Source organism: Mirounga angustirostris, unplaced genomic scaffold (genome assembly GCF_029215605.1).
Source record: "Mirounga angustirostris isolate CCGP_5_RB_7025 unplaced genomic scaffold, mMirAng1.0.hap1 SCAF_4, whole genome shotgun sequence".
Taxonomy (NCBI): Eukaryota; Metazoa; Chordata; class Mammalia; order Carnivora; family Phocidae; genus Mirounga; species Mirounga angustirostris.
In genome coordinates, this window is record NW_026991712.1 from 74,097,642 (window position 1) to 74,111,224 (window position 13,583).

The following is a 13,583-nucleotide window of genomic DNA, read 5'->3' on the forward strand; positions in this document are numbered from 1 at the left end:
AATAGGTAGAGCCCTTCAGTAACTCTCTAAAGGAAACTCTCAGCTAGATGAAGATCAGCAATCTGAGGAGCAAAGCAAATCCAATTGTTAAATAAAACGCCAAAACCTTTTACTTCATATAGGAATGAGGCTGAGAAGAAAGTCCTATATTATAAACCAGACTTTTCTAGCACCAAACATCAAGGATGCCAAGAAGACATCTTAGTGGCCTTCTGGAAATTCAGAAATTATAAAAATTTTCTCCTCTCTCATTTTCCTGGTGCCATCAGTTAGAATCCTCCTTCCCAGAAAGAGCATTCTTACCAACCTCTGACTTTTCTTAAAACACCTCTCCACTGGCTTTCTTTAGTCCTTTCTTTAGTTCTTTAGACACCAGTTTGCATGATAGGTTTTGTTTTGTTTTAAATCACTTAGGCTAGAGTCAACCAAGTTCCTTATCCTGAAGTCAATCCTTCCAGTTATAAATTAATACCATGCCCTGTTGAGATTCCCTACAGAGCAAGACTTCATTTGTTCTGAAATAAATTCCAGTATGACTTACAATCAGATTTGTCTGATGTCCACTGTGTACTCTGAACCATTCTCTAATATGCCTCCTATAAATTCATTTGCTCCACAGAAACTTGGAAATTCCACACTCTATTAAATTTCTCAAGGGAGTTCCAAGTTTTAATTCACTGGCCACCTAGGTACAAGTGGAAGGAATGATACTTTTGAGAACCCTTAACAAATATTCTTTTTATTTACATGAAAAGGTAATAAACAACTTGTGATATATGGATTAAATCATATGATACTATAAAATGTAGTTAGCATTGTGTAACTCTACCATAAAGGATAGGTGTTAATTATTTTGATCAGTGGGTTAATCTTCCCAACTGTTATTTAATAGGATAAAACTTGGCCAATCTTACCCTGAGCTGGTTGGTTTGTGCTTCTGTTCCCAGACAAGCTGCTGTCCTTGGTTCCTCCATTACATGGTTCACTCTGGCCAGAAGCAGGGCATTCTCTGCTGCTGCTGACTTCACTTAGCCACTGACGTCCATCACAACTTACTGAAGAATCTAACTGGCTCTGTTCCACTTCCTCTGAATTCAAACTTATATTACTAATTCCACCAAGGATTTCATTATGCTCTTTATCACTTGAACTAGAGCTTTCACTATCAATTGTAACAGATGGAGATGGAGAAGACATTAAGTCTGCTATCATGCAATTCTCATCTTTCTCATTGTCAACTTCTATTTTAGACCCACAAGTATCTGGTTCACAGGTTTGTGAGGGCTCAAAAGTCCAACCCTGAGCTTCCCAATACTGAAATTGTTCCAAATAATACCAATAAAGTTGACTATAATGTTGTTCCCATTCCTCCTTTGTATCAGGACTGTTCCAAGGTTCAGAACATAGTATCTGATCTGAATGTTTTTCTTGCCAGCTTTGCCATAATAGTCCTCCACCATATTCATTCCAATACTTTTCCCATTTTTCTGTGATTTCTAGCTTTGGAGATAATGTATTTTCAACAGGAACATTTTCAGTTTCAATGTCTTTTTTGGTTTGAAGTTTACATGTTTTGGTGCTCTTATACTGTTCAACTGAAGATGGATCATCTGAAGCCAAAATGTCATCTTCTTCATATTCTTGTCTCCAAGATTCTCTCATAATTTCATCTAAGTACTTTTTTTGATGTTTTTTCTTTTTCTTTTTTATTTTAACTTTATTTCTAGTATTCATAGACACCTACATAAGATAAATAACTTGAATATAAAATGCATCTCATAAACTGTAATAGAAAGAGAATCCAAGTCTATTTTAAACATTAAATCAAATAATATACCGTCAAACCCCCATCCTGGGTTTTTAGTTATACAAACAAGTTAATCTTACTATTTATGTTTCCAGGAGGAGGAAAAATCATACATGAATGTATATTAAAACTTGCAGTTTTAACTAATTTATAAATATGTTTAAAAAGAGATGGAATGCTCTAGTTTCTGAATATAAAAAAAAATTCTTTGTGGTATCTTATGAAGAAAACTAAGAAAAAGAAATATAAATAACTTACCTCAAAATTCTTATGTGCAGATATCCCACCAAACTGAAGTGGTAGTCCCATACTTCTCATGAGTTCAGCTTCAGAATCAAGTTCACTTTCATCTAGGCCTAAGCCTTTACTGTCATGTGACTCTGCAGTGCCGCCTTCCTCCTCTTCTGTAGCTTGATCTCCTACAGACAGCATTTGTTAGCTTCATTTTAGAGAAAATGAAGATGCAGGTTTTTTTCAAAGGTTTATTTACTTGAGAGAGAGAGAAAGAGCGTGCACGTATACACGCAAGCCCACATGAAGGGCAGAGGAAGAGGGAGAGAGGCAGACTCCCCTCTGAGCAGAGAGCCCAACATAGGACTCAATCCCAGGATCCTGAGATCATGACCCGAGCCAAAATCAAGAGCTGGATGCTCAACCAACTGAGCCACCCAGGCGCCCCTCATACTCATTTTAAAGAGGAACCGAGACCCAGAGTTATGCAAATGTTATGATTATTAAGGTGTAATATACACTAGTAAAAAACAGCCAATTAAGAATCAGGAGACAACTTCTAGTCTGGCTCTGCCTGCTACCACCTGCCCATTCAACTTACACTTACTGAGCATCTCCTCTGTGCTGTGCACTGTGCAAAGCACTGAGGATATAAGAGGGAACATGGCAGAATAACCACAGGGAAAACACTTACATTGACATTCCTTATATGCAGTATTAGTAAACTAGATCAGTGAATTTATTTATTTATTTTTAAAAGATTTTATTTATTTATTTTACAGAGAGAGACACAGCGAGAGAGGGAACACAAGCAGGGGGAGTGAGAGAGGGAGAAGCAGGCTTCCCGCGGAGCAGGAAGCCCAATGCGGGGCTTGATCCCAGGACCCTGGGATCATGATCTAAGCTGAAGGCAGTCGCTTAACGACTAAGCCACCCAGGTGCCCCATAGATCAGTGAATTTAAAATGATGATTTGTGGAATTTATTTTAGGAGCTAGTAATAAGAGAGGTGAAAGGTATGTCTTTAGGCCCTTCATGGATATTTCAATCACAACTGGGATTTATAGTCTGTGACTGTGAGCGAGAAATGATTTAATGAAAGCTATTAAAAGTCTGAAATCCTCTGAACTGGAAGATCCTTTCAAACTCCCTGATTCTCCCAGAAAACCTGTTTTATTATAACAAAACAAGTTTAGCTTTATATTAATATGGTTATATAAAAGTGTATCACATCATTAATTGGACAAATGCCATTCAAATGCTCTATTAACCATTTAAAATGTGAGATAAATATCACTTTATACATTAGCATACTCAATTAGGGCTGAGCTACACTCCAGCTAAATGATCGTAGACAATAGAAGAGTTAATCTTACAAAGTAAAAATGGAGACTGTAAAGAAGAGGAATCTTCTGTGTATAAATTCTACTAAAAGAAATTGGGAAAAAGATATCTACCTAAATAATAAAGGGGACTCCACTCACCATTCCATTCAATGAACTTATGGAAGTTCAGGAGGGAGCAAATAGGAAAAACAAATGTGCTTTTATGTTCCTTTCATGGTATGCATATTTTATGTTCAGTAGGAGCCTGGTGTCTAAAGAAACCTTATTTGTACATTACATTGAAATACAAACTAAACACTTCATTCAGTGATCCACTGAAGAAATGTGATTTGTTCCATCATTGTGAGAGTTAAAGGATTTTTAAGGGTAACATGATGCGCTTTACTTGTGCTGACTTTAGCCTAGAACTCACGCTAGTTTTCCCTGTATTTAGAGAAACAAGATCTGTGTGGAAAGAACAAATGGGGTCATTGAGGGAAGTCTAAGAGAGAGCAAGACGGTTTTCAGGTAAGTAGGTGAGACTCAAAATACATAACAAATTCTATTTGTTACTTGGGAAAGTTAACCCAGATTGTGGCCTCTTTACTTCAAGCAGAAGACTATGGATGTTCACTTGGCATTTATCCTGAATAATTTATCTATACAACCGTTAAAGTATCTAAACAAGGAGGTCATTAGACTGAGGTGGCTTGAAGGCCTTCGTTGTCTATGTAAGCAAACCAAACACCTAAGCCAGAATCAAAGCACTCAAATCTAAGAAAATAACAGCTAAGATCAACTAATCACAAACAGCTAACTAGGCTTCCCCAAATGAGGTCATTGCTTAAGGCAGAGCCAATCAATAATTTCCTTGCTTTGCTTCTACATCTTCTCTATAAAAACCCCTCCCCTAACTCCTGTCCTGGAGTGGTGCTCCTATCTAGGGAGCTGGTACTGACCGAGTTGCACAGTTATAAGCTCAAATAAACTCTTGAAAATTTTAATGTGCCTCTGTTTATCTTCCAACACAATAAAATTTTGCTGAAAAAACCTTATGTTCTCTACTTTTCAAAGCTTCAAATTTTAGCTTGCTCTTATCTAATGGCAACAGCTCAGGAAGGAATGCTACATAGAGCAAAAGAGGCTACCTCAAGTCCATACAGGAGCTAGCTACAGAAAAAGAAAAGATCTGCTTTGACAGGGGTTCTAGAACCACATTATAATAAAAAATAAGGACTGTCGATGATTACTGGTTGTCATTTATATTTTATGCCAACAAATTAATATAGTATTATAACAAATTATATTTAAAATCAATACACTATTACTTTGAGCACAAAAAGGGCCATATTGTTTTCTACTGTATTACCTGCATTGTCGCCATTGCCTTTGACATAGTAGCCTTTTAATCCCAAATTGCACAATTTTCGATCTCTACAAAGCAAATTAAACAGTCAATATTGAAATAAATTAAATTATAAACTTGAGAAAAAAACACGTTTGAGGCAGCACAGATTAATTAAAAAGGTTAAGGAACAGAAAAGCAATTTGCTAATATATTTTCCTCATCTGTAATATACAGGTAATAATACATATCTCGTGAAATTGTTATAAGAATAGTATATGTAAAGTATTTAATATATATCACATGGGAAGCATTTATAACTGTAACTACTAATTATTAAAATTAAATGGTAGTTCTGGTTTGGAGGAAGAAGCAATCTTATAATACATGAACAATGAAGTGTTCTCTAAATTTGCTGTACAAAGTAAGCATAAAAATGGAAAGATTTATCTTACATATATATAAATCCACATGCAGACCCTACTCCATTTGCAAACAGGCCAAGTTATCATTGCCTAGTAGACAAGCTATTCATGGTCCAAGCAAAGGCTGTTTTGGGGACTAACCCCAAAGTTCTTATTTAAATATTTTATCAAACTCAAACATAAAACAATCCAGCCTCAACAATTTTAAATTTTATCTACCTACCAACCTACCTACCTAGGTAAGCTCTAAGCCCAACATGGGCCTTGAACTTAAGACCCCGAGATGGAGAGTCGTATGCTCCACCAACGGAGCCAGACAGCCATCCCAGTCTCAACAATTTTTAAAAAAACAGTGAATGATTAAACTTTTCTTTACATATCTACTTCTAAATTTTTCCTCTATCTGCTAAGATGGGAAATTATCTAACCCAAATAAACTTAACAGAACACTTAAAAAAATAAAATTTTGCTATGATCTTTCTACCGTTAAATTCAGCTATAATAAACTCCATCAGAAGTGCCATAATAAGGCTATCTTTAAGTATTAGCTAATACTGTTTTTCTAATGGGGCCACAATAAATTCAACAAAATAAAATTCTTGTATACTTGATATATTTCACTATCCTGTTTATTTTTGATACTTTATAAAATATAAAGTAGGTGATGACTCATAGCAGGACAGCAAACAAGCCAGTGGATGAAGTGCAAATGTGCTTTGGCAGCATACCCACTGGCCCCCAAGAACATTGGACAATGGAGAAGCGGTTAGGGTGGTGGGGGAGATCAGCAGCTGTACAGAGGATATCAATGGTATGCCCACCAGTACCCACGGATATGGGGCACTAGATGTCAGGTGGAGGAAAAGACTAATATGGTTGCAAGATTTGTTACATTGAGCAAATAACTAAATACACTGAAGATAATGATAGCCAAGATTTTCCACCCACATACATGTACTTATGTATGTATGTAAAATTTGGATACATCCTGTGTCTGCTGAGAGAGTGTAGAGGCAATGGAAACTCAGGAGCAATGAACACAATGAGCATCCAAGTCTTGGTTTCTGAACACTATACTCTGCTAAAAGGAGCCAAGGTACCCTTGGAGAAATGGCAGCTCCAGGTTAAAGCATGAATTGTAAAGATAAGACTGGGTCACCTTCTGTGCCAGGTTAGGAGGAGGTCAAAGAATGCCAGGGACACATTAAAATGATAATCAAGCCACCTCAAGGGGCCCATACCACCTAAACTGAGACAATACGAACATCAAAATAAATGAGAATAATAAAATAGGACTTATTAATAAAATGAATAATCCAGAGTCCATGTTAGTGTAAATAAAGAAATAAACAAATACATGGGGAGAGAAGGGAAAGTGCTCCATACAGAATGTCAACTAATAAAAGTAGAATGACAGAGACAGAGAATTGCTCTTTGGCAACCTTCAGAGGCAGCTGATTCAGGCAGGAACAGGGTACTAGTAACACTGGAGTACCTTCCCCCCAAATACTAATACATACAAAGGGAACCACTGTGACTTCACAGCAGAGATAGCTATGAGACTGCAACATGATTAGGTAACGGAGGTCAATGTCACCGGGGGTGAAATGGGTCCACAGCAAGTGACTGAAATGATGCAGAGCCAAGCACAGGATCATTTCTGTGGCATTCCTGCCAAGAAGGCACGGCACAGCTCTGTTCATGTTGAAATGTCAGATAGACCCAGGTTAAGGAAGATCAGCACAGAAGGTAAGGTCAGCATTTTTTAAAATGCTGAGGCCATGATAGGGAGGGAAAGGGTGAGGAATTTTTCCAAAGGAGGAGACTGACAAGTCATAAGTAAACGTAAGAGAAACTATGTGGAACTCTGGATCAGAAAGAAGAGAGACACTACTGGGAAAGTTGAGGAAATGTGCACCCACCACAGTGGTTATGGAAGAGAAAACACTTGTTTTATGGAAATACACAATGGAGTATTTAGGAGTGATAGGGAATCATAGGTGCAGCCTGGTCCAGAAAAAGACTAAAGATTGGATCGAGGGGAGGAGGGGGGCACACGCGTGTGTCTGTGTGTATGCAGAGGGAGAGATGGAGCAAATGCAAGTTAACTGTTAACACTAGGTGAATCTGGGAGAGGGGAATATGAGAGTTCTTTGACCTATTTTTGGTTTTTTGTTTGTTTTTAAGTTTGAACCCATTCTTTACTCCTCTACTGACCTATTTTTGCAAGTTTGAAATTATTTTAAAATGATTTACTAAAAAAAAATTAAGTAAAGCCTGTTATTTATAGCACAAACTTTATAACAAAAATCTACTACTCCATCATTTCAGCATTTTCCTATGTTCTATTCTAGGCTTTGTACACAACAACACAAAATTTTACATAACTGTAATCACAGTGTAGGTATTTTATATTCAGATACGTTAATTAACACAAGGTATTTTTTCATGTTACTACTGAGCCATTATAAAGATTATTTTTAAGAGCTCCATTCCATCATAATTATGTTTTTTTCATACATATAATATATGGAAACCTGAATGTGCAGATGAAATAGAATTATTATTCTAGAGCTCATAAGACTGCAGTATGTTAATATAATGTCCTCAGATAATAAAACTTAGTTACGATACTAGGTTCTATTTCCTGCCTTTGAGGAGAGGTGTACAATAACCTTACTCACTATGAGAATCAACTCAATACTGAGATTGAGTTGCTAATGCTCATTTTCTGTTTTCTGCTACATGGACTATTTTCTCAGTTTAATAATTTATTCTAGAATTTTGCTATCAATCAATCTGTTGTTTTAAGACTGAAACAAACAAACAAGACCGTGAAACAGACCTTTTCCCTACCTGGAAAGTAGGGTTATACTAATAAGCCTCTGAACTTCTAGCATGTCTCCAAGTCTCAACGACTTCTCATATGGCTACTGGAAATAATTCCAAGATCACATTCTTTTTGTTCTAAAGTGTTATAATTTGAGCATTGAATGATCTAAAGGAAAAAGCCATTCTTTTCTCTTCACCTATTTTGAACTCAGAATGTAGTTTCTAAAAGTAAATAGTGCTTCTAAGTTTTAAGAATATGTATGAAATTATCTGAAATTTAAAGGATGAATGTTTTGGCTCAAAAAAGACTAAATTCAAAGTAATTGGTGATTTATATGGCAATTAAATTGTGTTTTAAATAAAGTTGCTTTAATTGGAATCCAGTAGCATATTGTTTTGTAGGGGTCTTACATTCTCTTTCTCTTCTTTTTGAAAAGGAGGCTTCATGAAGACAGCCCCATGACTCAACCCAGCTTCAGGCGAAGAACTAAGTATGTAGTCTTGGCTTTCTTTTGCTTTTTACACAGAGTTCTGATTATCGCTCCCTACCATTCAAATATACCCCTGTTTATCGCCACTCTTTAGACCTCTTTTCAAATGTTACTTCCTCCAAGAAATCTCTTTGGAGAAAGGTTAGGTTTCTGTATCATATATAGCTGTACTTCTTCTCTCTTTTAGTACTTACAACTGTAATTAGCTAAGTGATCTCCTTTGCTAGAAAGTAAACTCAAAGGTTGTAGGGACGGGCTGTGTCTTTTTTTTTCTCCCTACCAAACATTTTTATTGTTATGTTAATCACCATACATTACATCATTAGTTTCTGATGTAGTATTCCACGATTCATTGTTTGCGTGTAACACCCAGGGCTCCGACGGGCTGTGTCTTGTACCCCAGTGCCTACCAGTGTAGCTAATACAAGGAAGCACAAAAAGCATCTGCTGAATGAATATGTGCATGTATGTATACAAAGACAATACTTTTAAAAAATGTTTCATTTCCTTTCGGATTAATTTTCCGATTACCCCACAGAAACACAATGACAAACAGTAAGAATTGCTTCAAACTTAAACTCTACTACAATAAACTATATTAAAAGTCTAGCACATAAAATTTGCCTCCACAAGTTGAATCTAACAATCAGCCTGTGAGATAACTGGGGTAGATACACCTGTTTTAGGAATGAGAAAAAGATTCAAGTGGCTAAACTCACACACCTAATATAAAGAAAGCCATACCTGGAGTCCAATTCTTTAGTCAGTTTTTTCCTGCCCACTGGCTATCTTCCGAGCAGTGCAAGGTTTACCGCAAACACGTATTTTCCAAAAATACAGCTCAAAAACTGATGTAATTAGAGTTAAGTCTTTTATCTCAGGTAATTAGTTCTATTTCAGCGCATTTGAATAAGGTTTTAAAAAATGTTAACCCACGAAATTTACTTATTTAAAGCCTTCAGCTTGTGATGTCACAGCCACTAAGGAGATTTCATTTTACATTTCGCTTCCCCCGATTTTTAAATGTCCCCTCATTAAAATGAAATGAATCAGCTACCACATTTTTTCACGGCAGCCTACAAAGGAGATTTTACTTGTTCACTTAATGGCAATCGGCGACCTCTCCGTGAAGCCCGAGGACTTTTTCTTCTGAAACATCACCCTGCCCAAGGGTCTTATACACTCCGATGGTGGATCCCAATTCCAAGTAGTTTGCAAGGCCTACATTTCTGGGAAATAACTGTGGTAGAGATGAAGAGGAACACGTTTTTACTTACTCCACAAATGCCCTGGAGCAGAGGCAAAGAATCTTATAATCCTCTTCTAGGTCTTCAATGAAGAGAAACATCTCAGCCACGCGGCTCCACTTCTCGCAGCACATTTTACCACCTCAGTGCAGGACGCTCTGCGGGAGACGGCACGGGACAGGCCTTCCCGGCCTCTGCTCGGTTCCTGGAGACCGAAAAGAGGTCCCGCCGGCGCGACCGAGGGGACATCAGGGGTTAGAAACGGGCCCGGGGCCGCACGAGCCTGGAGCGGGCTACGGAGCCGCCGCCGGAAGTGGCTCCCGGAGCCCACGGGAAGAGGCGGGGCGATGGGAGGTGTCACCTTAAACGCCGTCCGGGCTACAGCTGCCGTTTGTCTTTTTCTTCCCAGGTTGCTCGGGGGTGGAAACCGGCTGCTGACATGTTCTCTTCTTCCCTCGGTCGCTGAGCCACCGAAGAGCTCCCGCCGCTGCTCGAGGGTGAGGGCGAGTCGCTTCTGCCCCTCCCGCCCGAGGCGTGTCGGTCCTCATCTTGGCCACCTCGCGCTCCTCCCCGCCGGGCGCACGGCTCCGCCTCAGTCGCGCGGGGCTCAGAGCGGCCAAGGCCGCACGTCTAGTCTCAGTGGGGCAGCCCCGGAGTCCCCGGCGGGGGCGGGCGGACTGGGCTTCCCGCCGCACTCGGTGTAAGCTCGGGCATCGGAGTGGCGGGGAGGGGTGATCCTGCCTGGGTCACAACGAGCCCATTCACTCCACCGCGCATTCCCCTTCGCGCTCAAAAACCTCGTTTCGTCTCAACTTGGGCGGCGGGGCGAGGTGTCAGAACCTCGGCAGAAGCCTCTGGGCTTGCCCGGTGACCTTTCTTTCCAGGATCCGAATCGAGCCTTCTGTACTCGGGAGGCCGCAGGAATAAGTGGTTAAGAAGGCTTCACGACAAGTCGGGCTTGGAATCCGGGTTCGATGCTCCTTTGCTACCTGTGTGCTCTGGGAAAGCGACTTAACCCTTCTGAGCCTCCTTGTGGTCATCTGTAAAATAGGAATGATGCATAGTCCCTGCTTCCTAGGGCTGCTGGAAGGACTAAATGAAGCTGTGTATATCAGACCTCTCATATACTATTAATAGTTTTAGTGGGTACCTGCTTTGTGCGCGGCAGACACTGCATTGGTCCCTGGGGTTTGCAGCCTGTAGAACAGGTCTCTGTCTGTCCTCAAGCTGCTGCTGCGTAAGAAAAATGCATGTGCACTTAACCAGGATGCCGAAAACTGGAACACCACTGCTAAATTTGAAAAAGGCAGTTCGTATTTGGTGTGTGGTAGTCGTTGAGACTGTCCAGGCAGCTTCCTCAGAGAAGCAAGTTCGAACTTGAAGGTGGTTGGAGCATTTCAGGACTTGGTTGTGCTATTAATGCCAAAATGGCATTGTTATTTCTTTAGAATGTATAACTGAGGGTAAAATCCGGATATTTTAAGACAGTCCCTGATATTTTGGTCGCATTTACTATTGGATGGAAATAGAAGGTTAATTTTCAAATGAAATGTTTATTTCCACAATCTTACTTCTGTCTTACTTTGATGTCGGAGATAGGCTCATTTTAGTGACTCAAGGAGGTAAGAGTGCTGCACAGTTACAGATACACCGGTATAGATGTGCCACATTTGGGGGATGAGGATAGGTTAAGAAAAAAACGTAGAATAGTAATTATCAGAGTGGAAGATTTTAGCTAGAAGTCGAAGGACATTCTGGGGTTTAAAAAAAAACAAGACACAAAACCTTGAAAGGTAGTTCATAATAGAACCTAGAGTTTGAAGCTTGAATCTAAAAGGTATTGTTTTAAAGATAAAATGATTAGGTTTGCCAAATAGATTAATTTATATTAGATAAACTACTTTTAGTTTGAAGTGGAATGCTCATTCACTAGAACTGAGTCCTAAACCCCTGTTAAACAATTATTAAAAATGCAGACAGGAAAAGGGAAAATTAATTTTACTTCAGTGAGTACTTAATTTAATTGGCATTTTCAATGTATCTTCAATGTGCCTTATATACTAAAAGTAAGAAATGGATCTGCTGCCATCCATGGTGCTAAAAGTCCTGATAATAGGTGTTTAAAAATAGATTTATTTCCTTAAGGTTTTCTAGAAAACAAAAGATCCTCTATTCTGATTTAATAGTTTTTGAAATACTTTTATTTTAAAAATGTATAAAGTCAATTACAGTAAATGTTCCTCACCATCAATATCAACATGGTGATATTTTCTTTATACGTGATGCACAGGACTATGTTTAATTGTAGATTTTTTTTTTTTTTTTGTTAGGAAATGACCTGGAATTTTGGTAATTAAAATATTGTATCTCCTCCAAAACATCTTTTAACAATTATATTTTTTAATTGGATTAAAATAAATGGGTATGGAGTCAAATATAGTCTGTGTTAAATTGGAGGGGGAGAAGGGCTAGGCATAAGTAGAGGGAAGACAGAGATTGGAATCTTAACATTTTCAGCCTTTCTGTAAGAGAGAGAGAGGGAGGGAGGGAGATGTTAAAGAAAAGTGTAATGAAAACCAGAGTAGGAAGTAGGAGAATTGGGTTTTAATTTTGGCCCTTGGTTCTTCACTGAATTAAGTTAGTAACTTTGGGCAAGTCAACTTGGCTCTCTCTTTTTAACTGGTTTCTGCAAAATTAAGAGGTTACATTCATTGAATTCTAAAGCCATGCTCTCATATTATCAAAAGTATTTTATCAACTCAAAAGCTTGTTATTCAGACTCTTCCCATAGTTCTTGAATGGCAAGTTTTAGGGCACTGTCTTGGTCCACATCTTTTGTCAAAGATTTGAATGAACATAGTTAAGGTCTATCTTTATTTAGGTGGTACTTGTTAGGTGCCTACTATGTGCCAGTCATATTATTGTAAGTGCTTTACATATGTTTTCTCATGATTTTGTTTACCAGTGTGTCCCCCAGTGTTTAGAATAGTGTCAAGCGCAAATTATTTGCTTAGTAAACATGTTGAGTAAATGAATTAATAACCCAATGATTTAAGTCTTGTCTGAGCCATGCCCAATACACTGTATTCTGTCCCCTCTGGCCTAGTTAAGGACTGGTCTCAACAATTACTCCTCTCCTGCATCATCTGTTTCTTACTCTCCCACTGACGCATTACCATTGGTATTAAAGACTGCTATGTTTTCTTTCATCTTAAAACAACAACAAACTTGGATACTCCCTAGATACTCACCTATTTCACTGTTCCTTTTTGCATCAGCATTCCTCTGAAGAGCTGTCCATATTTTCTGTTTCCAGTTCATTTTCTCTTAGTTTTTCATGAATTTACTCTACCCGACTTTCATCCCCACTGTATCAAAATAATTCTTAATTATCAGGGTTTGTCAATGTCTCTGTGTTGTAAAACCCAATGATCCATGATCATTTCTTAGACCTCTCCACATCATTTGAAACCGCTGAATACTCCTTTCTTCTTGAACACTTTGTTACTTTGACATTCAAGGTGCCACTCCTGGAAGGGGAATGCTGGTTCCTCATTGTTTTCCCAACTTCTAAAATGTTGAGTGCCCCAAGGCTCAGTCCTGGGGACTCTTTTTTATTCTATATTTCCTCCTTAGAAGGATCTTTTTTACTTTCATGGTTTTCATACAATCTATATGTTGCCAATTCCCAGATATATTTCTCTAAACCTGATATTCCTGCTAATCTCTATGACCAGCTGCCTATTTAAGGTCTTCACTTGGATGTCTACTAGAATATTAATACATTCAAAACTGAATTCCTGATCTTTATCACACTCTCAAACCTGTTCTTCCTGTAACTCCATCTTTGCACAAGCAAGCTAATAATGTTGATGCCAGCA

General features: G+C 38.5%; 2 protein-coding genes across 12 annotated transcripts in view; one reads left to right on the forward strand and one right to left on the reverse strand.

Moving 5' to 3' along the window:
- The window catches only part of TGS1 (trimethylguanosine synthase 1), a 39,005-nt gene extending 28,972 nt beyond the window's left edge, over positions 1 to 10,033 (reverse strand). For 6 of the 9 annotated variants that reach the window (XR_010410707.1, XM_045896541.3, XM_064588318.1 and 3 more), the window contains exons 1-4: positions 9,733 to 10,032; positions 4,732 to 4,796; positions 2,066 to 2,226; positions 915 to 1,740 (exon numbers count right to left, since the gene is read on the reverse strand). Coding sequence is in view for 8 of the 9 variants with exons in the window: in XM_045896541.3 (XP_045752497.1) it covers positions 915 to 1,740; positions 2,066 to 2,226; positions 4,732 to 4,796; positions 9,733 to 9,836 (1,156 nt within the window). In the remaining variant the exon portion in view is untranslated. Of the gene's footprint in view, positions 1 to 914; positions 1,741 to 2,065; positions 2,227 to 4,731; positions 4,797 to 9,199; positions 9,699 to 9,732 lie in introns of those variants that run through there. The other 3 variants (XM_064588317.1, XM_045896542.3, XM_054512615.2) reach the window with 3 other exon arrangements.
- Positions 10,034 to 10,057: 24 nt separating this feature from the next.
- The window catches only part of TMEM68 (transmembrane protein 68), a 49,404-nt gene continuing 45,878 nt past the window's right edge, over positions 10,058 to 13,583 (forward strand). For 2 of the 3 annotated variants that reach the window (XM_064588319.1, XM_045896543.3), the window contains exon 1: positions 10,058 to 10,199. The gene's annotated coding sequence lies outside the window, so the exon portion shown is untranslated. Of the gene's footprint in view, positions 10,200 to 10,248; positions 10,403 to 13,583 lie in introns of those variants that run through there. The other variant, XM_064588320.1, reaches the window with a different exon arrangement.